General features: G+C 39.9%; 1 protein-coding gene across 1 annotated transcript in view; it reads left to right on the plus strand.

Annotated features, from left to right (window-relative positions):
* ATXN10 (ataxin 10) overlaps window positions 1-15247 on the plus strand; it is an 89131-nt gene extending 73884 nt beyond the window's left edge. Inside the window, exon 11 of the mRNA XM_039708249.1 lies at window positions 14498-15247. Within this exon, the coding sequence (XP_039564183.1) occupies window positions 14498-14685 (188 nt within the window). The 3' untranslated portion in view covers window positions 14686-15247. The remainder of the gene's footprint in view (window positions 1-14497) is intronic.
* The last annotated feature ends 8992 nt before the right edge of the window (window positions 15248-24239 follow it).

A 24239-nucleotide genomic window follows, 5' to 3' on the forward strand; every position in this document is an offset into this window, starting at 1 on the left:
ATTTCTTTATAGTTTAATTCTTCTTTAGAGTTTATTCCTTTAACTCTGTCTAGCCTTTGTTCCAGGTCAGCCTCTTTAGGCATCACTGGCTGTGGCTCTGTTTACTGTTTTGACCTCTTGCTATTCCAGGTGCTCTTGTGCTACATGAAGGTAATGCTCCCCTGCTTCTCTCCTGCCTCTAACATGCCTCATCTGCTGCCTTCCCAGCAGGTCATTCACAGGGAAGCAGAGGACAAGTTTGCAGTTCAGATCTGTCTCTACTTTCATCTGCTTTGCAGCATGTTCTGCTACTTCTGGACACCTGATGCCTGAATCCATTGCACAATGTTTCTCTGCAGAGATTTGACAGTTTCTTTGCCCTCTCTATATGCTCCAGTCCTGCCTGGCACAAAGAAATCCCAGAATCACTGAATGGCTAAAGCTGGAAGGAACCACAGTGGCTCATCCTCAGTTTTCCAAGGTGGGGTGGAAAGCTGCAGGAAAGAGCTCAGCACAGCTCTTGAAACATGGCTCCTTCAGGAAGTCATGTCCAGAAAGTTCATTTTACATTCTTATTCCTAGTGCCTGTTTTTGTGGTTTCAGGCTGTGTTACTTGGATTTCTCCTTGGATAAAGCTGACTGGAAAAGGTTTCACCCAGAATCCTTTGATATAATAACTTCTTAGATTTCTTAGTAAGTCTTGGTAGATGCACATTTTTGTTGAATCTGTTTTGGAATCACCCAAGCTCTACAGTTAAGATGTCGTTAAGTTTTCTCCATTTTACTAGAAAAGTTCTGCCTTCAAATTACACATACAAAATTTTTCACCAAAAATGTAACTTTTGTGGTAAAAGTAATAGGATATTTTTCTGGATGGAAAAAAAATAACTTCCCTAAAATGTGCAATTTATCAGAGGAAGCTGGACTGCCATGGTAGATGTTAAAGGAGCTCTTTATTACATTTGAGAGGAAAAATTCTTTGATAAATCTTTTTATTTGTAGCATATGGAAGTATACTGAAAGAGGAAATGGGTCTTCTCTTATCCTAAATTAAATTCCTTTGTAAACCTGTCATTACCTTAAAATTGCTTTCTTTGAGATCCTGAACAGTTCTTTAATGTGCATAGAAATACCAGGGAATTTGTAGCTCAGCTGACATGTTTGCATTGCTGTAATTAATTGTTTACATTCATCCTTCAGTCTGAGTTTGGAGAACTGTTACATTGTCTGATTATATCTCAGATTTGCAACTTCTACATTTATAGTAGCAAACAGGTTTTTTCCTTCAGGATATTTCATGAGTGAAAACAAACAAATCACCGCTCTCATAGTTACAGACAAGAAGAGTATTATGGACAGTTAAAAACAAATTTACTGTACCTCTGTAATTATTTGAATTGGTATTTTAATTTTCCAGCTACTTCAACTTTTCATGTAAATGCAATAGAGAGATGCTGAAGGATGCCAGATTTTCTGTGGCTCTTAAGTTTTCAGTACAGGACAAAGGTAAACAGAGTGAGACTGGGGAGAAGCAGTTCATTAAGAGTTAAACTTCAAAGAAGGTTTAATACCACTTTTTCTATACCTGTTAAATCTTCCATGGATTGGCTGTGTCCTAGTCATAACTCTCCTTCTGTTTCAAAGGAAAACAGGGTGTTTCAAAATGCAAGCAGAGTTATTTGCCTTTAGATTAAGGAGAGATTCCTGTATGAGCTAATCTTTATTTTTGAAAATTCACTTTCTTGTTCTGCTTCTGAAAAGTGGGAACATCCTGTCTTGCCTTTGTAACCTGTGCATAAAAACAAATAAATTCAACCTGCTAAAGGATAGAAGAGAGGGTTGGAGATGCCTATCTGGGTAATACCAGTAAAAAATTTACTCCAAATCCTGCTTGTCAGGTTACTTGTGTTGAAAACGTGTTCTAAATTCAAATCTATTTTCTATTTTGCTCTCTGAATCATAATTTCTCTTCTCTGACTGGCTCTATCATCAGACAAGAGCCTTTCCTTTTGTTCCTGCCTTTCACCTCATCCTAAGCTCTTCCTGCTCCTTCCAGCTTCATTTCTGCCCTTTCACAGGTTCCATTTCCTCAAGGTAAACATGAGCAGGGAGGTCAGCCTGTTCTGATCAAAATACTTTTGACCCCAATCACTCAAAAAAAGGTGCTTATGAGAGGCTTTAAATAAACTGACCTGTTTATTATTGAAGACTTTTCAGTTTACCTTAACTAAGGTGCTTGGTTTTTCACTGCTTCCTAACATTTGTTCTCATGAGTAACACACACAGATGTGCCTTTTTTTGCTTTTCAGTGGCTGCCCATAGAAATATTTATTACTATTTTGGGGAAAAAATATTATCCAGAGTACTGCGGTATAATAGCTGAAAGTCAGTCGTGAACTGCAGTTTTGAAGATGGAATATTCTTGTTTTTTCAGGCTGCTTGCCAATGTTACCCTTTTGAGATTCTTGTAGGTGTCTCAATAAATTGATGTTGTGAATGTCTGGATTTAATCAGAATGACCTTATGTAAGTATCTATTTTATATAAACTGTTAATTAACACAGTTTTCTATTAGCCAAGAAATCAGTCGTACATGAAGAATATGTATCCTGCTGTGAGGATATATATTTTTATATATACACACATATGTTATATATGTGATCAAACACCTAGCAAGCTGTGTTTTAGGAGTAAGAATTTTCAGCATTTGAAAAGAAAAGCTTGATATGGAAAGGAAAATGTTGATGTGAATATCCATACACAGATCCCTTAGTATGAATAATGGATGAAAATGTAGAAAGAGTAAGTTAATTTCCAGATACTCCTTCCAAAACTGCTTCTATTATATTCAGTCATCTGAGAGGTAGATTGAATATACTTTTGACTTCATGGCAGCAGCAAGTATAATTGTGGTTCATGAAACTGCCTAAAGCTGGAGGAAATCAACTTGCTATGGTCTACAACAATGGCAGTTTGTTTTTGCAAGATGCCAGCAAGGACTTTTGGGGGAGCTGACAGACATTTTTATCTAAGTTACAGAGTGCAACCTTAAACAGGCCACATGCTGTAAAACAGCCTCACTACTGAGTGGGAGCCAGTAGAAAGCAAAAATAGGAGAGTGAGTTGACTTTTTAGAGTGAGCCCTCACAGAGCTGAGCATTTTCATGCATGTGTGACTATCCCACGTGTATTGCTGAGAAAATACAGCACAATGTCACTTCAGCAATGGTTGCCTTTTTTTGGAAAGCTCATTTCAGGCACTGACTGTGCATTAAGAAGTTTGGTGTGACCTATTTGATTCTGCATTTTTATAAGCATACAACACATCACGTTATTATATGATCACTGCAAAGGACCCACTGATGAGAACTGTAGTGGTCTCCTCGTGCCCAGTGAAGTTCTGCCCACTTGGACAGAACTTGGCCTTCCCAACCCAGGAAATGGAATTACCATTTTCCTCCTCACAGTGGCACTTGGCTTTGCTGCACAAGTAAATTTGAAGGCTACCTAGGCAGAGGGGGAGTGCATTCTTTGGTAGGTCACAATTGATTTTGCATTATTGTTGGTTGCTCTGTGTCATCCAGGGATGACAGAGAGTGCTGCAAACATCTTCCTTTCTATCAACCAGTGCTGAATGTGTCACTGTGATTTAACAAGCAGTGGTTGAGGTCAGCAGCGGAAGAATGGGAGTTGTCAGCACAGGTTAAGAACATAAATTAGTTTGCCTGAATCCTTCATTGATAGAGCCAAAGGCAAAATAAAATAACAGCAGAGTGGAAGCCAGCTCTACCTCTTCTCACTGGCACAGGGTGCCCAGAGAAGCTGTGGCTGCCCCATCCCTGGAAGTGTTCAAGGCCAGGTTGGACAAGGCTTGGAGCAATCTGGGATAGTGGAAGGTGTCCCTGCCCATGGGATTAAATGAGTTTGGAACTAGAGGTGGAGCTGGTTTGGAACTCAGTGACCTTTAAGGTCCTTTCCAACCCAAACCAGTCCATGATTCTACTCTGTGATTCCACCATAGAGGGAACTAGGAAACCAAGAAGTCACTGTATTGCCATGCTCCAGTTCAGACCAATTTAATTCCTGAGAATTGTTTTTAAAGAGAGTGGAGGATTCCTGCCTTGTACACAAACCTGAGCTCTGCCTGAATGTAATTTTAAGGTACAGAGAAGAACTGGTCAGACGAGAAGCTGGAACAGGTGCAAGTGTGGTTATTCATTGGGCAAGAACAGTCTGAGAGGGGCTTATTTCTTTCACCTTACTCAGTAGATGAAATCCTGCCCTGTTCTGCAAGTTGCTGTGAATTTTTATAGCTCAATTTTGTTAGTGGCTAAGGGAGACCAGGGCCCTGCATGGGTTTAGGAGGGAATCCCTGTGTTGTTTCAGGGTGGGGCTTTAGCAGGCTGGTTTTTGAAGTGACTCCCAAAAGACTTCAGCCAAAGAGCTATTTCCAAACACTACATTTGGTTGTACTTGGGAAGGTCACCTGCCTACCAGTGCCTACTGCAGTCACTACCTATCAAGGGTACTTTTTACACTCTTGAAAGAAGCATTACCAGATTATCCAGCATTGTATTCTCTTACATCAGCATTAATTAAAAGATATCTCGATTCCAAGTAGATTTTTCAGTGTATTGCCTACAGAGTCCTGAGTGGGATTATTATAAAGCTCCTAAGGGGGAAGAGCTGAGTGCTGCTCCCTGTTGGAAAGGGCACAGAAGGCATTCCACGTATAACCTAAGCTTGTCTTAAATCCCACTAAACATTGGCTGCACATCCCAGGAGTTGGGATAACACAGCTTCCATGTCTCCACTCATTGTTTATCTTTTCTGGATGCTGCAGACTCTTCAGGGCAAAACTCATTTAAAGGTGGAGAACCAAAGGAAAAACCTACCACATTAAGCATATTTGGTAGATCTAAATTCTGATACAAAGACTGTAATTCTCAAGTATTTATGGCTAGAAAATATTTATTTTAAAATGAAAGAAAAATTACAGAGTTTTCTTGTGAGATGTTACATTGCTAATTCTGTCTTCCACACTGTTCCCCAGGAAAACTTTTCTCCTGTCAAATGCAACATTCTCCTCATATGAAAAATACTTGAGACCACAGAAAGAATGCAGTGTGCAGAACAGAAACAGATACTCTGAGAAATTAAAGGGCTTAACCCTTTTTGTCTTCCAGAAATGACCACAGATCACACTTTGTGTTTTATCACTTAACAAAATTACAATTTCTAATTATATATTTCAGGTTGCTGATTGTGTAATTCCTAAAATTATTTTTTTAGAGCACCTGCAGGATAATTAAAATACTGTAAATACTTAAAATAGTTAATAGTTTAAAAATATTGAACTTCAGAGTTTGAGGGGAGGGGGTGGTGGTGTTAGTAATTTCCTTGAGAGTTTCTAAAATGCTAACACAAATTTGCAGAGATGTGAACATGAATCTATTCAGTATCTCATTTCTACCTAGCTATCACCATTAAGAAACGTGATGTACAGGGTCACTGTAAAAGCTGGAGGAAATCTAACAGAGCTATACAGAATGTGAGAAGGCCTTTTCAAATGTTACATTCTAATATTTCTAATCCCTTGTGAGGAGTAATCTCTGTAGGCACCAACTCATGCATGTAAAAGTGAGGAATTAAAGTTAATAACTCTATTTCTAAACCAAATATTGTCATATTTGTCCTCTTCTCTAATCCTCTTGGTGGATTTAAATCCATGACAGGCTTGAATTCTTGAAAAAAAACAGGTCTTTAGTTATCAGAAGTACCTCAGAAAAGAAAATCACTGCTTTTATAGCTCAAACAGCTTCCTTGATTTTTCTGTACACTTACTTTTGAAAAATTCCCCTCTGGGCTGAGATGGAGCACTAGAAATTTGAGAGCTAAAGATTTTTGGTTTTTTTAAGTAAAGCTAGGAGTGGTTCAGAAATATTGTTGAGAATGGAATGCCTTCTACAACCACCTTATCATATTTCAGTCTGTCTTCTTGGCATTTTTTCTTGTGCATACCTCCAAAGAATATTTGGATGTCATCTGACCAATGCTTCAAATAATATTTTTATTCTGACATTTTTCTGTTGCCCTATTTTTGATTACTGTAATTAGAACAGTTTTATCTTCAGCTGCTGAATGTGTTCTCCTGTGTAGCTCCTTCCTGAGCCTTAAATTTGTTACCTCTCACTTCCTCAGATCTTTGGTTAAAATTTGTTCTTTAGATTTGCAAATGGTTTTTAAAACCTAGCCTTTCCTTCCTCACTCAGATACATTTGCAGTCCTTTCCACTCGCCTTGTGGATTTGTTCCTTTCTTTTGGAGTGTGGAGATTTCCTCAAGGAGATGCAGCCATTCCCTGAAATTGTAGACAGGATTGTGGCTAATGGCTATTTTGCTAAACAAATAGCTGGTTATAATTTAGTTGCATCTTTCAAAATACCCATTTATTTAATGGTTGTTATTTTTGGATGCACACTGGGCATCATTTGGTGTCTGTGACCATGGAACTGGAGTTTCATTTACCTTCAGTGTTATGATTATTTGTCATAAAGTGACATTTGAAATGACCATAAGCAGCAGGAGGGGAGGTATGCCACATAAGTTACTCAGAGACCCTGAATCAATAAAATACACATGTACTGTACTGAAAGATAAGGTGGCATAAAATGCTTGTTGGATCTATATAAATGCATGGATCTCTGACATTTCTAAACAGAAAAAGAGCTTCAATCCAAATTGTGTCAGCTCAACTCATCATCTGTCTGAGAGTGGTGAGTTATAATTAGCTTAACCACATCTCAGGCATGAATTAGATTGGATTTTTAAGTGTAGTGCCAAATTTCTGAAAGTTTTGTTTGACTCCTGTAATTGCCATTTAAAAGAATTTTAGAAAAGGTATTTATTTCTGTACATAAATACATATTAAGATATTTCTGTGTAAAGGTGGAGCCTTTTTTTTTTCTATGTCCCAGGAAATTTAAAAGGACTACAGCCTGCCTGATGATCAGTTTGTGAATAGTTACCATCCCCCTGTGCTTCATTGCTTCACAGTGTTTGTGGTAGGTTTTAATAGTAATTTGATGCATAAGTTTCAACCTAATGAAATGTTGCTTTTTTTTTCTGTAGGGAAGAGAAGATAAAGCAAGGCATTTTTAAGTAAGGTAACAGCAGTTGAAGCTTTTTAACATACCAGCCTGCTAACTCTGGTACCGCTTACAGATAGCTAATAGATTTAGTTATGAACTCTTAAAATGGAATTATTGGAAAAGAAGGGGCTGAAAGAACTGAGTATTCTAAAGGTGAAGTACTAGCTTGAGATCGATCAAGAGTGTGATTCTTTCTGTTTCAAAACCAGATGATTTGTAGCTGCTCATAAATTATGGGTTTCTATTAAAAATGTAAGTCATAATTTAAAAAAAAATTGGCAGCCTAAAGCAGCAAAAAATGAATGTGTCATATTCTTGGTTTTAAGCTAGTATTACAAGTCTGAGTATAGGGAAAAGGAAAACAAGCTGGAGGTTATGGCTTAATTTTTTTTTTAATGTTCTGTAAGTTTTGGCATAAGAGACATTATAATAAAAATAGCCTGACAGAGCTAAACATGTCATATGGCTTTTGTAGCTCTGAAGTGCTAGACCCAAATTTTTTGTTCAAGTTCATAGTATGCTAAGATGTTCTGGTATTGGGTTTTAAGTCCCACAGAACATGAAAGGCTACACATAGAATATAGATTAAATGTTTAGTAGGCAGGCATTAAAAGCTGATAGCAACCTGGGTGCATAATACTGCTCAGAACTGTTAACCCAGAAATACCAGTGATCTAGGGAGAAAAATTCCTCTGTGACTCTAGTTAAGAAATGTCCCAGTAAATTTCAAATTTCTGAAGTAGTACACCGGATTTAATGAACATAATTTACCATTTAGCTGGACATCACTGACATGAGGATGTAGTTAAAAATGGGGAAGCCTTGGAGCTTAAATGATCCTCATTTACTGTCAGTACTGGACAGTGCTGAAAAGGTGTGAAAATGTGAAAGGCTGGAGAGCTTGGACTCTGCTTCTGGGAGCACAGTAAATATTACATATACATACATATTCATAATTATCCATTCGATATACAGCAACTGGATATTGTGAGCTGTTGTTTTTCTCTTTCTGAACTACTCACAGCCAAAGGGCCAGGAAACTGTGCTGTACCTGTAATCAGCCACATAACAAGTTTTGGCAGATTTTATTACTTAGTTCTGGTGCCTGCCCTTCCAGAAGGATGCTGAAAAAACACAAATTGAGGGAAGAGACACAAAAATTTTGCAAACCTTGGAATAAGTCTCTTGGTTTCTTTCTTTAGTTCATGAAAAAAATACCAAATGCTGGTTATGATCTGGGAATTTTTTTTTTTAAATCTATGCTGAAAAGCTGTGTTTGGAAACAATTCTAAACAAATCAAAGCCAGAAATAAATCACAGGCTGTAATGAGTGAGATATTTGCCCACTAGGAAAGTTTATTTAGGGACACAGTGAAATCTTCCAGTTCAACACTGGAAGTTTTTCAGAGAAAAGGCATGAAAGCATCTTGTGCATGGAGCAGAATTGACAGGCTTGATTTCAAGAGGAGCTGACCTTTGGTCATCTGTGTTTGTGCAGAAATGTTGGGCAGAAGAGGTTTAGTAGTCCATTCTGGTCTTCAAAATATATTTATTTGCCATAGATACTTAAATGGATGAATTGTCACTGAAAGTCATACATGAGGGTTAATGTGTCTGTGTTATGTTTAATGTGTCTGGTTGTGCAGAAGGTGTAAGTCCCATTTTAAAGAAGCCTGTGTCCCACAAGGCACACTTTTAAGACATGGATTCTTTATTGCAGATCATGGGTAGACTGCTCAGAGAGTGAGATAAATGCAAGTAGCCAGAAGGATGGTGTTTGTCTGCAAGAGAAACTGGAGTATCCACTACTGGTGTGGGAGGATAGTGAGGGCTACAGAACTGGAAAAAGTACCTAATGTACAATTATTTTGTGCTGTGGATGTTTCCTGTTGTCTGTAGCCTGTGAATTACAGAGAATATTGCCTCAGCATTGAAGCTGTTCTGGTGCCTTTAAACCAAATGGTTTTGCCCATTTGTCTGTTCTGAGGTGGTGAGGTTTAAAACCTCTGTCAAAGCCGTGTTCTGCAGGGCGGAATTCGAGCTGCAAACCCCAGTTCAGGTTTTTGGGGATAGGCTTTCTGTCTTTACAGGAATATTTTGTGGAAGCAGCTTCCCTTGGGGAGGGCTGAGGTGAGGAGTGGAGGGGCTGCCAGTTCCTCATGCCACACGTGCTGTGCAGTGAAGCTTTGCTGCCACGCTGTGGTGGAGATGGAGCCTTGTTTGGTACTGGATGGTCCAACCCTCTGAGTGATCCCTTGGGCCAGCTGAGAGTGGCCCGCAGCAGAAACATCTGCTTTCACTTCCCCAGTGTTACAAATCCTATCCCCTGAAAAGTGTGATCAGGAATAAATACCTCTGACAGCATCCAGCTCTGTGTTTTGGAGGCTTCTAGACTGGATGGGTTGTGCTGCATCAGCTCTGCAAGAGCAAAGTCAGACAGAGGGGGGAGGAAGGGACATTCCCAGCTTATATTCCCAGTACTGCCCATTATTGAACCCAGAATGTGGTGACTGCACTCACAGGTGATAAGAACAGCTGTGGAATAAATGAAAATAAAGGCAACTGAAATATTCTAGACTTTTTTTTTCCTACCTTCTAGGCAAAATATTTTAAGTTTGTATAGGATGAATTCCCGATGTTTTCTGGTGCTGGTAATTCAATGCCAAGTATAAATAGAGTCTATGGCACTAATTCTAAAAATATAAATTGGCTTTTGAAAATAAATAAATTAAGATAAAACATTTAATTTGTTACATTTTCTGTTGCTACTTTTATGGTAATGTCTTAATCACAGGTAGAAAGTCACATAAAATATAAAGGAGTTACAATTGCTCTGATCTTATACAGCTTCTAGAACTTCATTAAACTACTAAAACCCCAGACAGAAAGAAACTTGCGGAGCTTTGTAAGCAGTTTGGCTGATGGTGAGGATCCAAAGTCCTGGTGTGTGGTCACAGTTATCACAGCTCCTAACTGTGACAAACAGCTGTGGGAGTTGGCTAGAGACCTCTTTCAGAGGTAGGAGGAATTATCTTCAAGGTGCTGTGGATCAGAAGTGCTTGAAAGGACTGAAAGGCTGGAAAGAAAAATGGTTTATGTCTTTTCAGTGTGGTCCAGTCAGGTCTGCAGGTGGAAGTGACTCTTAAGTGATGCTTCAGTATTTCATTCCAGTCTGCAGAGGTTCTAGTGATAACTGGATTACTTGTTGAAGGCCATAAAGAAATATAATTATTGTACAATACAAATACTTTATTTTCATTACCTTTGTTTTTTAGTCATACAGTCCTGTTCTAGAATGCATCTTAGAAAAATTGGGTGGCTTTGAGAAAGGGGTTACATAAGCAGCCCATTTGATGAGGGTTCCAACCTGTGAGTGCTGGCTTCCTTAATAAGGTTTTGTATCTCTTCCAGTATTTGATTAGAATGTAGTTGCTGTTGAAATAATAATAAATTTGATTTAAATTAGGTAATGGGATTGGGCAAAGAATGCCCTCTTTTTTGCATAAGAACTAACTACTCATAAGGAAGAAAGTTCCTAACTAATAATTTAGTTATGGAAAACTGACTGTAGTGCAGGAAACAGTCTAATTGAAAAAAAAAAAAAGTCCCTGTACTATGTAATAAATCAAATTCTTCACTAATAATGTTACATTTAGAAATCCTTTGGTATTAATAATTATGAAGGGGACTTAGGAAAACAGATATACATATTTCATTCTCCTTGTCATCCCTTCAGTGTCCTGTATTAGTTAATGATAATTAACTTCTGAAACTTGCCTTTTTCAAGCAACATACTTCCAAGATTGCTTGTGCATTGCCTTTTATCCACCTCATCAGCTTCCAGCCTCATTAATAATGTTTTCTGTTCTCTGTCGTCCATAGAATCCAAATTACTTTGTGTAACAATTATTTTGGGTCCTGGTGGCTATAGTGGGTTTGTCAATAATGTTTAGTTCTGATTGGACTAAGAATGAGAAGGTGGAACACTTTCCCTGAGGAATGGTCTGTGTGTCCTCCTCTCCAGCAGTACTGGTGAGCGGTTCCTGGCAGGACATCCTTGTATTTTCACACCCCATTAAGCTTACAAACCAGCCACTGTGCTCTTGCATTGACTCCAGCAACCTCTTGTAGCAGAATCCAGCTGAAAAGAACTGGGAGAATTGTGAAAAGTTCCCTTTGCAGTCAGTGACAAAACTTAAACAGGATTTAGTGGCGTAGATTTTCATGGCTTCCAGATAGTAATATTTTTCATCCTTAAGGGACAGTTTTCTCCACCTTTCTTCCTTTCTCTTTGTGTTCCTCCCTTCCTGACAATTGAAGTTACGACCCAGAGGACGATTTTAAATTTTAAATTGTGGAATTAAGATGTTACTTAGGTATGGAAGACAGGGCGAGTTGATTCAGTTTTGTTACTTGTATATGTCAAAATGGCATAGGAATTCCAAAGCACAGAGTACTGAAAGATTTTGGAAAAGTGTTGCTATAAATGCACAGAAATATTTGTTTTCAGTCCCTAAACACAGATAGTCTAGTGATGAGGCTTCTGCAAAATAAAATGAATTGTTTTCTTCCTTTTCTATGGCCTCTTCTCTGTGACAGAATATCATAATCTTCACTTCTCTATAAGATTAATTTATTTGAGAGTATAATATGCCCAACTGGAAAAATCTAGACGAGTGTGTGCAATCAGATCTGCTGTGCTTGCTGTGTTGCTTCTCTTTGGTGCAGTTTCACGACAAACAGGCTCATGCTCGTATTTTTAGTAACTATGGCAACTTTAGAAGCTCTCTTTCTAAAGCTGAGCATACAATAAAGTGCCGAAAGTGTAGGTAGGATTAGAGACTCTCGAATATGTTTAATTTTCTCTCTGTGTCTCTGTCTTTGGAGAGGAGCAAGAGGGTAATGTGAGTATTAGCTGGGGACTGGCTTTAATCTTTGCAGACACTCAAGTCTGCCAGGGTCTGCTCCCAGCTGTCCAAAGGCCTCATCCTTCCCCAGCATGCGAACAAGGGGATGATGAATATTCATGGCTGTGGTCACAATGGAAAACCTACCCACAGAAAGGGGTTTCTGAAGGAGTGAAAATGTTATTGAAACCATTTTGCAGCTTCAGCTACAGTAGTCAGTAATGATAAATGCCACAATGGTGATAGAGTTCATAAGATAATGGGGATGTCTTAGATATTATGTAAGCATGAATGGATCTGGTAATAGGAAAAGAGCATTTGCCTGGGGTTTAGCAGCGGGTTTGTGTTGAAGAACATAAAGACTATAGTAGCAGGATCATTCTCAAGGCTAATACACAAAAGTTTTGAGAGTACTTTTTTTGTCTGTGTGGCACTTTGTGTGACTGAGAACTGTCAGTCTCTGAAAATTGCTGTTAATATTACAGAAAATATGCTTTTATGCAAGTGCCATATTTTGTGCAGAAGCTGTGTTTTAGGAGCACAGCAAGGAAAGTCTGCTTCTCATCCAGGAGCAGAGCCAGGCAGGGTGGTAGGATGTTTTTCACAGTCCACTGGGAGAACTTCGTGTTACTTTTTGGTTCTCATGACATGCCCTAAATCAGGCCTGGAAAAGACCTGGTGGGTGTCAGCCTTGGTTTATCTGCATTCATCAGCTTGCATGCTTTGCTGGTCTGAAATCTGTTCTCACCATTGGCACTAATGACTGAGAGTCTGCACATTTATGATTTTATTACTTTGGCAACTTACTGTTTTATATAGTCAAATGTAATCTTCAGTGTAAATACCAAGTTTATGTGACTTAAATGTAGATTGGCGCTTGTCTTTTTTACTTAATTCTAGTAGTGATGCACTGATAGAAGAGAATATATTGATATTCTCTGTTGTGTTCACCTGTGAAGGCTTTGATGAGATGCATAATTTGTTTTGGTACTAATTTCTCTCCTCTGTCATTACCTCACATGGGAATTTTTTTGGATAAAGAAGGTGTGCAGCATGCTTCCTGACAAAGCCTAAAGAGGTCTATCAGGAAAAGAAAAAAAGCTCCATAATAGTTAGTACTTCATTATTTTTTTATTTTTAGTTCTGGCCTTCATGAATTTGAAAATAAATATAAACTGCTACAAAAAGGCTAATTTACTGACACATGCCAGTGCAGGGCTGTTCCCTTATGTTTATGTCCAAGCTACTTTTCATCTACTCTTCTCTCTCTGCTGAGGTTGTGTAAGATTGTTTAAGTCCAGTTCCTCTCTTCTGTTGTTTTGTCTGAAGTTCCTCTCTGTCTGAGTTTTCCCCTCCTGTCACCCTGTGGCAAATGCCCACAAGAACATTTATCTCTGTGCTTAGATGCTCCCCAACCCAAAAGACGTCAAGGAGATGAGTAAATTATGCATATTCTTCTGGATGTGAAGCTACATGTAGTAAATAATTGGTGCCCTGCAGGCAAACCACTCATGGGATTCAGAAAGGCTTGGCTCCTGTATGGGTAACTTGGGAAAGATTATATCATAACAACTTTTCAGCTGCAGAATTGGGACCAGCATCTCTGACACTTCATAAAAGGAACACTGTAGTTCACTTGGAAGATGCCTGGCTGATAATCCTGGGAATTTAAATCCTTTGTCTACATCCCTGACATGTGCCTCAATCCTGGCCTCAAGGGACCACCTTGGGAGGTGAATGAGTTGCAGCTTGTGCCCATTTAAACATCAGCGGGAGCTCCCTGCCAGTGATCATAGTGTCTGGTCTCCTGGCAAGTGTGTAAAAGCACCCAGGCATAAAGGACTGAGTTTAGGTAATCTTAGGAGTCAAAGAAGTTTAAGTGTCTCTGATATTATTTGTGCTATTTTCAGATATTAACCTGGATAAGTTGTCTTTTTCTACATCTCTTCAACTTTAGCAGTGAAAATAATAGTCATCTTTCCTGTACATCATGTACAGCTTATTTTGTTTACCAGTGCTTGGAAGTGTAGTGTTGAAGTGTTCAGATCATAAACAACTGACTTATTTTTTATTTAAACTCACTAGGAAGATCATTGGAACATTTCAACTGACTGTAATTTTGGTTTAAAATTTGGTTTTATGTCTTTTTAATTCCTACAGTTTATTTGGTTGGGGTTTTTGTTTGCCTGGGGTTTGTTGGGTTTTTTTTACTTAATATAAACCCTAGTAAATTTGAGTGAAGTTTAAGGGCAAACCTCTTTTAAAATTAAATTGCCTCATATGCAAGTATTTGCAGGTTCATTGTCAGCACTTGCGAACGTCTTACTTGTTCAAACCCTTGATTTCTACTGCTTTCCTGAGTTTAAGAGTTTGGGGGAGGGCTGGGAGAGGTGAATGCAGTAATAAACCAAAATAAACAATGTTTCATCTTGAAATCAATGCTCCTTAACTCTGGCCAACAGTTGTGAGCCAGTGGGCAGTTTATGCCATCCGGAACCTGACGGAGCAGAACGAGCAGAACCAGGCGCTGATCGCGCAGATGGAGCGCAAGGGGCTGGCAGACAGCTCTGTCCTGCACAGCATGGGCTTGGACATCCAGCACAGAGATGACAAGTTAATTCTGAGGTCAACCAGGAAAAAGCCCTCCTGAGCAAAAATATTAGCAAGAGACTGAAAAATTATTTCTCTTTTAAAACATTTTCCCTTGCTCAGCAACCATTTTTTTCAGATTTAGTCCCAGAATGTTGAAAACGTTTTGTTTGTTCTCAGAAAAGCTGCCAGATGATGCTTCTGCCTCCTTTTGCTGTAAATAAAAGGTCACCTGTGTGTTTTCTATGTACCTGGGTAAATCAGCTTATGAAAAAAGGTCCTTCTTGTCAGTTGGTTGGAATTTCATTACTTCCATTTTCATCAGCAGAAGATTGTCATACATGCAGTATCGACTTGTCATAATTTCCTTTGCTGAACCTGGAGATAACTATTGTTAAAAAATTCTTCAAAGAGCTCCTTTGCAGGCTGCCTTCTCCCTGTAAAAGATCTGTGTTGAGTCAGGGCTAAACAAGCCAAGTTACTAATTTTCAATCACGGGACCTAAATATCTCTATTTATATAAGCATCAAGAGAATGTTGGATGTACTTAAATATTTAGTGAATTAAACACAACATGGCTTTTGTCCTTTTAAATTATTAGTAAACTGTCTTTTCTACCTTGATACCTATCAGTCTTCATGACAAGTATATTAAAACCAAAGCTGAAGCTGTTGTGGCAACAGATGCTGCATTCCTTTGCACTGGGGCATGTCTCTGTTTTGGAGACTTGGGTGTTTGTTTGAATGTTATTTGTTCCTTTGGAGGGTAAGTCAGCCCACTTTCCTTTTATTTTGCACTTCTCATGGGTTTTCTGAACTTTGGCAGACTGCTGAAGAGGTAGTTTCTCACTGTGATTAATTCTAGCAGTTTCTTTTCACCCCTCTGCCTTTCCAAAACATTGACAAAACTCATTTCCAGTTAATTAATTCAAGAGAGGCAGAAGAATAGAAGGCCCTGCCTCTTCATTTTGGGTACCCTCCTATATTGTTGTTGGACCCTGCCACTGTGGAATGTGGCATGAATGAGATGGGGGAGAAGGGGGGGTGAAACTGGGGGGCAGGGGGAGGAGGGCACAGTTAACTCTGTGTGTGCCACAGCTTTGCCCTGGAAGCCAAGAAATGTAATCCCTGCACAAGCAAAATGGGAATTACAGCTTTATATTGCTGGTACTTGTGTATGGTAACTGTAGTTGGTTTATCTTCAGCCATGTCTAACTCAGAGGTCTCAGAAAAATTCACATGTTCATGTTCTTGTTGACATGTAATCCCATGCTTAAACAGAAAGGCAAGTTCATGTCCTTAAACTCCATATTGCATGTAAACAGACCTTCATCCATGTGCATGAGCTTTTGCTCCTCCAGCTGAATTTTTTATTTAAAAATGGAAGAAAGTACACATTGCTTTGGGAAACACATTGTGCTGCTTAAAAGTGATGGTGAGTAGAGCTGGGCTGCTGAGGTCATTTCAAGTTAACAGAAGGATGATGGTGTCTGCCATGCCAACCTGATGGGACTGTGGAATTGACCCAGTGGGATTTTAGACACCTGTTGGTTTTAAAGGCAGTGATACAAAATTCCTGTCCACAGCTGTTTGTTAAGTAAATGATGTCTGAAAAGGGATAATGGCAATAGGAACAAAGACTCTAACTCTTATTTCTTTTACTGACTTCTTTCTTAAAAAATAAATAGGGGAGAAAAAGGTTCTTTGCTTTAGCAAGGAGTTAATATGAATATAAGCAAATTGATTTGTTTCTAAAAAACAACTTGACTGTATTTTGGTTGTTAAAATTGTGTTGAAGTGCTGTCATACACAGGTAGGTTTGTTGGCTTTTGCTGTCTGAATGGAAATGTGATTATGCTTCTTCTTGAGCACGTGGTTTCTCAATGATTTCCTTAAGCCTTAATGATTGTGTTTAGGCCAGAATTAATTTAGAGTTTTCATTACTGTCACCTAAGAATTACAGCTGGGTTTGTAGGGGGTTTTGCTCTTATCTCCATAACACAGTGGAAGGTTCATACTCTAGCACCTAAATGGAAAAAAAAAATAATTCTGCTCTTACAGAAAAATAAAAAAGTGGTTATTTGGAAGACTGCATCATTCAACTTTAAAAGGAAAGAATTAAACTTTTGCTAGCAAAGGAGCATCAAATATGACACTATCTGAAATAAAGTGAAGTTGTTCTTAATTTGGTAATTAGAAAAATACAAACACTTTTATTTTAGTGCCACTACTTAGGAAACTCATGGTAGATAATTTAACAAAGTGAGGGGAAAATTATTCTGAACAGAAAATGGACTTTCTGTGTAAAGAAAAAAATGCAAAGAATTTCCTTTTATTTAGGGTGATAAAGAGTTAAAATCCTATTCACAAAACAAATCCAGAGAGAACTTTGGTTGTGGAAAAAGCAGTGGGAGTCCCTTTTCTTTTTAAGCAATGAGGAATGGACAGGGTGGGGTTTTTTTAACTTTATGGTTGTATACCCACCAATAGAATACACACGAACCCATAAATATAAGCCAAATAATAACAAACACAAAAAAGATTAAAAGAGTTTTGTGTGTTTCAGTACATAATGGAGTAATAGTTGTGTTTTCTAAAAGGGAAATGTAGGGCTTTCATAGTGGAGAACATGCTGATTACTGTATTGTGAGTGGCTGGCTTTTGATTTTCCAGGATGGATTAATTCTCGGAAGACAACAGCTTCCCTGTCCTCCCCCAGTGGAGTCCTGGTCTCCAATAGACTCATTTTATATGCTTGGGGATTAATACAGCACAGCAATCAGTCATAAAAAGCAAGCTTTAGTGAGTTTGTAAAGGGGCAGAACAGGCAAATCAAGTCTTGTGACCATCTTACTGCTTTCGAGTGCTTTCAAACAATAGTGATCAGATTTTTTTTTTCTTTTTTTTTAAGGTCCATTTGTTATTAAAAGAGAATAGGGAGCTGGTTTTTCATCGTAAGTGGAAAGATTCTAGAAGAGCTTTCTGGCAAATTCTGAGAGATAACCTGAAATGTTAACAAAGCTCTGAATATGCTTCTAATAATTTAAGTGATTTTTGCCTAAAGTGCCTGTAAAATATGCTTTTAAATACAACCAAAAAAAAGGAGAAAAAGTCACAGGCAGTTTATGCCATTTTCACAACCTTTATTTAACAGTCAGTTTGTATTTTGAGGTTGGTGTAGTGAGAACCAAAAAAAAAAAGTCCACTTGGTTTGCAAATGAGAAAGTACTAAAAATATGGGGCTCTACCCAAAATTACCCTCAGCTTTTGTACGAAGCCTGAACTCTGTCATTTGTATTGATTTAGAAATCCCTGTCTTCTTAGTGTAGCCTTCTTTCTGTTAAATGGGGGGAGTTTATGAAGCAATGCAGAAGAATTTTAGTGAGACTAAGAACAATTTTAGTAATTGTTCCCTGTGAGGCTGGGCAGGCCCTGGCACAGGGTGCCCAGGGCAGCTGTGGCTGCCCCTGGATCCCTGGAAGTGCCCCCGGATGGGGCTGGGAACAGTCTGTGACAGTGGGAGGTGTCCCTGCCCATGGCAGAGGGGACTTGGAACTGGGTGATCTTTGAGGTCCCTTGCCACACAAACCATTCTGTGATTCCCTGGACTTTCCACCTCCATAAAACCCCCTCGCTCGGTGCGCTCCGCCGGCTCCCTGCGGTGCTGTCCAGGGTCCTGACGGGCTTTCCCCTCTCTTTGGAGCTCTCTGGAACAACCCTCTCCATGTCAGCAGCCAGTTCCAGTCTCTTGAAGCTTGGCCAAGGCCAAGCAACCGTGGAATAACCATTCCAGTGGAGGGGTTTCATGCTGCTTTAATTTAGCTATTCCCAAGATAAATGAGGGTAGTGAATTTTCCTCTTGTATAATCCAGCCTGAGCTTCACCACATTGTAAGCTCTGGAAAACTTTGCTTTATACACTGGAAGTAGAGACATGGGGTCTGAGCTTCTAAATTTACTGAACTGATGTTCCAGTCATGGATCCAGTGTCTGTACAGGACATTTCCCACAGCTGTTGCCCCTCACTAGGGTGGTGCTGGCAAAAGAAGGCAAGAACTGAGAGACTCCCTGCATTTCTCTCAGACCTGCCTGGTGATGTCCATCAAACATGGAATTAGGCAGAAGCAAATGTAGAAGGCATGGAGCAAATAAAAGTGGATTCTGGGGTGAGAGAGGGAGGAGTTCAGGTCCCAGAGAGAGCTCCTGGGAGATGGAAAACACATTGTCAGCCAAATGAGAGAGTCTTGTTAGTTTGCATCTTCCTTCTCTGGTTACTCGCAGAAATTTGCTGTCCAAAATGTATCTTTTCAGGAAGAGCCTCCCCTCTCCAGACTAAGATAAAAGTGTTGTCTTCTCTCACCCCAAATTTCATTTGGACAGAATTGGCATTGCATTGCTTTTAATTGCCTTGTAGAATCATGAAATCATTAAGGTTGGCAAAGAGCTCCAAGATGATCAAGAATACTCTGCAGTTTTGCTCAGCATTTTCTGCAGCCTTACAGCTTACTCTAAAAGTAGTATAGAATTCAGAGAATACCTAAATAGTTAAAATATTTAAATAGGAAAGGGAAAATATACAAACAAATTAAAGAATTCTAGTTTTGCGTGGATTTTCATGGGAAAGGAAAACAGAACTGGAGGTAAAGACCAAGGTAAGCCCAGAGTATTTAAAATTAACCTCCTGGTTTTTGGCTGCATGGCATCTCATCTCATCTCAGTTCAAAAGTGGAGCTGATTCTGCACTGGTAATGACATGGAGATGTCACAGAATTTCCTGAGCAAGACACACTGTAAGTTGCACTTGGTTTTGTTTGAATGTAAGATGGCTTCCATAACACGTTTATGCTAAACATTAAAGTTTCCTTTCATTTTTGAGTACAGGTAAATATTCATGTAGAAACATAATTGCACAAAAGGGATTTGTGTTTGATTTTTTTAATTTTGTCATTCAGGAAGTATTTCAACCTGTTTGTCCACTTGCAGAATTGTTACCCAATGCCTTTAGTTCTGTAATAATTTAAGAGTTCTGAAAATTTTCGTGCTTTAGCATACATTCCTAGTCAGTATTTGTTATAAGACAAACAGTCCAGTCAATTATGTGTTTTTTTGTGATGTTCTTAAAATAATTTCTTCTCCTGCAGTTTTGAAAATGTGACCAAAGTAAGCACAAAAGCCGTGTTGCCTAAGGGAAAAAGTCTTGATAAAGCTCTGAAGTGGAAGTGCATTAGTCACAGAGGTGCCTCACCATGGTAGTGTTAACTCTAAAACATAAGCAGAACAAATGGTGATGATCACTGTTCTACTGCACACCTTGTTTCAGAAATACATCTTTATGTAGTATTCATAGCACAGTAATAAGGAAAAAAAAATTAAGGTAAATTAAATAATCCATACCAAGTCCTCAGTCTGGGTGGAGAGGGGGTTTTCAGCTGTTGTGCTGGGCAGTTTTGGTTTTGAAATTGGGTTTACTGGAAGTTATAGAATGGTTTGTATTGGAAAAGATCTCTTAAGACTATTGGTTCCAGCCATCCCCCCAGTACTGCCAAGGCCACCACTAACCCTGTAAGTGCCACATCCACATGGCTGTCAAACCCCTCCAGGGATGGTGTAGTGAACAAGTGAAAAGTAAGGAATGTTTCTCCAATGCCTCTCTGAATATTAAGTTTTGCAAGTTAGTTTTGAACTGCCTCTGACAAAAATTTTAGCAATGGCTTTATTTTAGAAAATAAGGCACCCTCTTTGAAGGCCATCAAAATCACCTGTTGGTCATCAGGTGAACAAGCAATAAAGTTTTGATATATGAGAAAAGCAAGCAATAAACTTTCTCATGCATCAAGGGAACTTTGCCTGGATGCCAGTGAACAGCAGCCAGCGAACTTTAAGGGAGCACAGATGAAGTTCTCCCCAGACAGGCTCTAAGGCAGGTACAGCAGCCAGTGAACTTTAAGGGAGCACAGATGAAGTTCTCCCCAGACAGGCTCTAAGGCAGGTACAACATAGCCACTCCATGAGCAAGTGCCCAACCTGCAGCAGGTTGCAAAACCTGCAGAGTGTCAGGGTCTTTGCTGTGTGTGCTGTTATTTGCTGTGCTGCTGCTCCTGTGAGGCTGCTTGTGCCCCACCCTGCTGGTCCTGCTGGCTCACTGGCAGCTCTTGGAGGGACCTCACTGGGCATGGTTGTCCACATTGCACTCCATGAGCCAAGACTGGACTCATGGAGGTGGTAACCCCTTTCCTGTGCTCCTTGTAATTGTTCTTGGCATTTTCCTACTTTGCTATTTTATCTCTTCCTTTCCTTCTTTATGAAAAAAAAAATGAAGCTGAATGGTTGCTTTGGATTCCAACATTTAAGCTCATTTGGGTTTTAATCTTGTTTCCCACTATGCTGAGAACTTAATTCCTTCCTGCAATTTTAGACTGGGGCAAAACTCACCTGTCCTCACCTTAACTGGATCAGAACAGATTCTACCACTGCCCTGGGCAGCCTGTGCCAGGGCTGGATGGCCCTTTCCAGGAGGAGTTTTCCTGAACAGCCACCCTAAACCTCCCTGGCACAGCTTGAGGACATCTCCCCACGTCCTTTCTCTTGTCATTCAGGAGAACAGCCCAATCCCAATCTGGCTGCCCCTCCTGGCAGGGAGTTGTGGAGAGCCAAAGGTCTCTCCTGAGCCTCCTTTTCTCCAGGCTGAGCCTCCCCAGCTCCCTCAGCCATTCCTGATGTTCCAAGCCCTTCCCCAGCTCCGTTCCCTTCTCTGGACACTCTGCAGCCCCTCGGTGTCATTCTTGCAGTGAGAGCCACAGCAGGCTCCCAGATCCACAGTGCCTCAGCAGGGCAGCACAGTGAGCTCTTTAAGGCTGCTTATGAAAGTATTTGGCTTTAGTGATAAATCCTGTGCCTATTGCTTCTTTTAAATGTATTAAAACACCTTTGACTAGGAATCGGTTTAACACTGAGCATTTGCATGTTCTGTCTTGGCACTTTTCTCATGGAACAGGTCATGGAAATAGTGTACATGGGCTTTTTTGTGGGGAGTTGGGGGAGAAGAATCCATTTGCTGCTTCAGATTACCTGTATATTAATTGTGGAGGAAGTTATCTGCATTTGCTGCAGAACTATTGAGCTGTTAATGTTAAATGTAAGAATTAAAGTGTAGGAAGGGAAGAGCATGCTGGAAGAATAGATAAGATAGGTTGGGTAAAAAAGAAAATCCCTAGAAAAAAAGAGATCTGAACACTTATAGAATCAGAATGGTTTGTGTTGGAAGGGACCTTAAAGCTTGTCTCATTCCACCCCCATGCCAGGGGCAGGGACACCTTCCACTATCCCAGGTTTCTCCAAGCTCCATCCCAGCCTTGGGTACTGCCAGGGATGGGGCAGCCACAGCTGCTCTGGGCACCCTGTGCCAGGGCCTGCCCAGCCTCACAGGGAAGAATTTCCTTCTAATCTCTAATCTAAGCCTGCTCTCTTTCAGTGTGAAGCCATTCCTCCTTGTCCTGTCCCCCCATGTTCTTGTAAATAATCTCTCTCCATGCAAGTCCAAGCTAAATGTGACTTAACAAAAAAAGTTAAAGCAAGCATTGCAGATCAAGGCACTGTGGCAGGGGAGAAGTAGGTTTTTACTTCAGCAGAAATTTTAAAAGAGACAAAAAAGCAAATTCTGAAAGTATTGATAAACCATTTACAAAACCACATTTTCCCAGACAGGGGCTGTAGAATGGCTGATATTTCTGTTCCTTGCCCCCTTTATTCTGCACCATGCATTTCTTTTCTTATGGACATCACAGGCTGTGCCTACTTTTGATTAGAAGTGATGCTAATTTATATACACAAGGAGGGGAGGGGGAAAGGCAGTGCAATAAATGGGCAAACACAGATAAGGAAATAATGGATGAAAATGCCCAGTTATTTCCTGAGGGTAAAAAGCATCCTTAGTGACTCCTTTGAGGAGCCTCACCCTTAACTTTAAATCTTCTAAACTGGGCCAACAGGCTTGAGCATATAATTTCTGCCCCTCACCAGGGGTAAAGTGAGTGCATAACACTGCAACAAATCACCAAGGGATCTTACTAATAGTGTCATTAAAATTACAGCACATCCCTTGTCACTGTAAAAGTTTGTGTGCTGTGTAACTGTTGGCTTCACTCTCTTCTCCTTGTCTTGCAAACTCTTCCTTAGTGGAATTGTTTATTGCTACATTCAGACAGACCTTGGCACCTCCTATCAGCTGCTCTCTAGGCCAACACTAAATTTTGTTTTAGAAGCAGGTTTTTTAGCCACATATTTTATAAAGTGGTGCAATTCCAGTCTTTGCCCCAGGCCCATGTTTGATGATACCAAGATGTGTCTGGAAGAGTTTCCTTCTCAGTTCTGTGTATTTCTCATTGCCAGGGCTTTTTCCTAAGTTGCAGCCATCTGTTGTGAGCCTGCACTCCATGGGTTAAAGTTTATTTTTATATTAAGACAAGCTTTCATTATGTTTTCCCCCTTTCCCCCTGTGTCCCACCCCCCTAGTTTGGACCTTTAGGCTCTCTAGTTAAGCTTTTATGGTGGCCACAAACAGGTGCTGGCTTTACAGAGGGTCTCATTCTGCAGCTCCCACTGGCATCCCTGGCCTCCTGAACTCCCTTTTGCTACCTCCTTCCCCCTCAATAATTTTTTATGAATGATAGCTTTTCAGCACCCTGGGAACAGCTTGTCGGGAAGAACACTCTTTGTGGGGTGCAGTCAAATCCTACACATTTCTCTGAGGGTTTTCAGTGAAAGGGCTGGTTCTGTGCTGCAGGTATGACGTGCCTGTGGGCTCCCCCTCCCTGCTGGCTCCCCCACCTCCTGCTTCTGTGATTCACTGTGATAAATTTGCTTTTTAATAATGCTGGTGGACTCTCGCCACAGGTGCTTCTCAATTAAAATCCACTTTGTTTAAAAACTGAAGGCTTGTTTAACTGAGCCCCTGGGGAGAGTTGTCGGATCCCAGGATAGGTGACACAAATGGGTTGGTGACCCTCTGGGGCTGCATTGAAAATACCATATCCTGGGGTACCAGAGGGCAGCGTCACTCTGAAAACAAATCCGCACATTTGAGAAACCCCGGGACTTGTCGTTTCACTGTGGGGCCTTTTTAATCCATCTTTTAACATTTTGTTTTGTTCCTGCTACCCTTCTCACACCCCCTCCCCCCCCCACCTTCTTTCTAGTACTGATTTAGCTGTTTAGAAAATACAAAGGTAAAAGGAACATTTATTTTTTTTTCCAAGAACAGTATCTCTTTTGTATTCTAAAGATATTTGTGAAAAATTAATTGGAATGGCAAAGCAGGGTGTGAAAAAATATATTTGGAAAAATAGAAAAAGCAAATTCAAAGTGAATTACTTTTAATTTTCTTTTTAAAGAGAAAGGAAAATGTACTCTTGAGCGATCTGAACTTTTCCCTGCCTTCTTAGACGTGTATTTTTAGCATTTTGAATACATGTAATGTTCTCAGATATTGCTTACCAGAGCACTTTGAAATAACTACAGAGGGTGGATGGGATGACTCAGGGGACTGGTAATTGAGTGCGGAGCCTTTTCACCTCCAAGCCCCCAGTTTGAACGGAGCCCAAGTGGAGAGCGACCTCGTG

Source organism: Passer montanus, unplaced genomic scaffold (assembly GCF_014805655.1).
Source record: "Passer montanus isolate IOZ18808 unplaced genomic scaffold, ASM1480565v1 scaffold20, whole genome shotgun sequence".
In the NCBI taxonomy this organism is placed as follows: domain Eukaryota; kingdom Metazoa; phylum Chordata; class Aves; order Passeriformes; family Passeridae; genus Passer; species Passer montanus.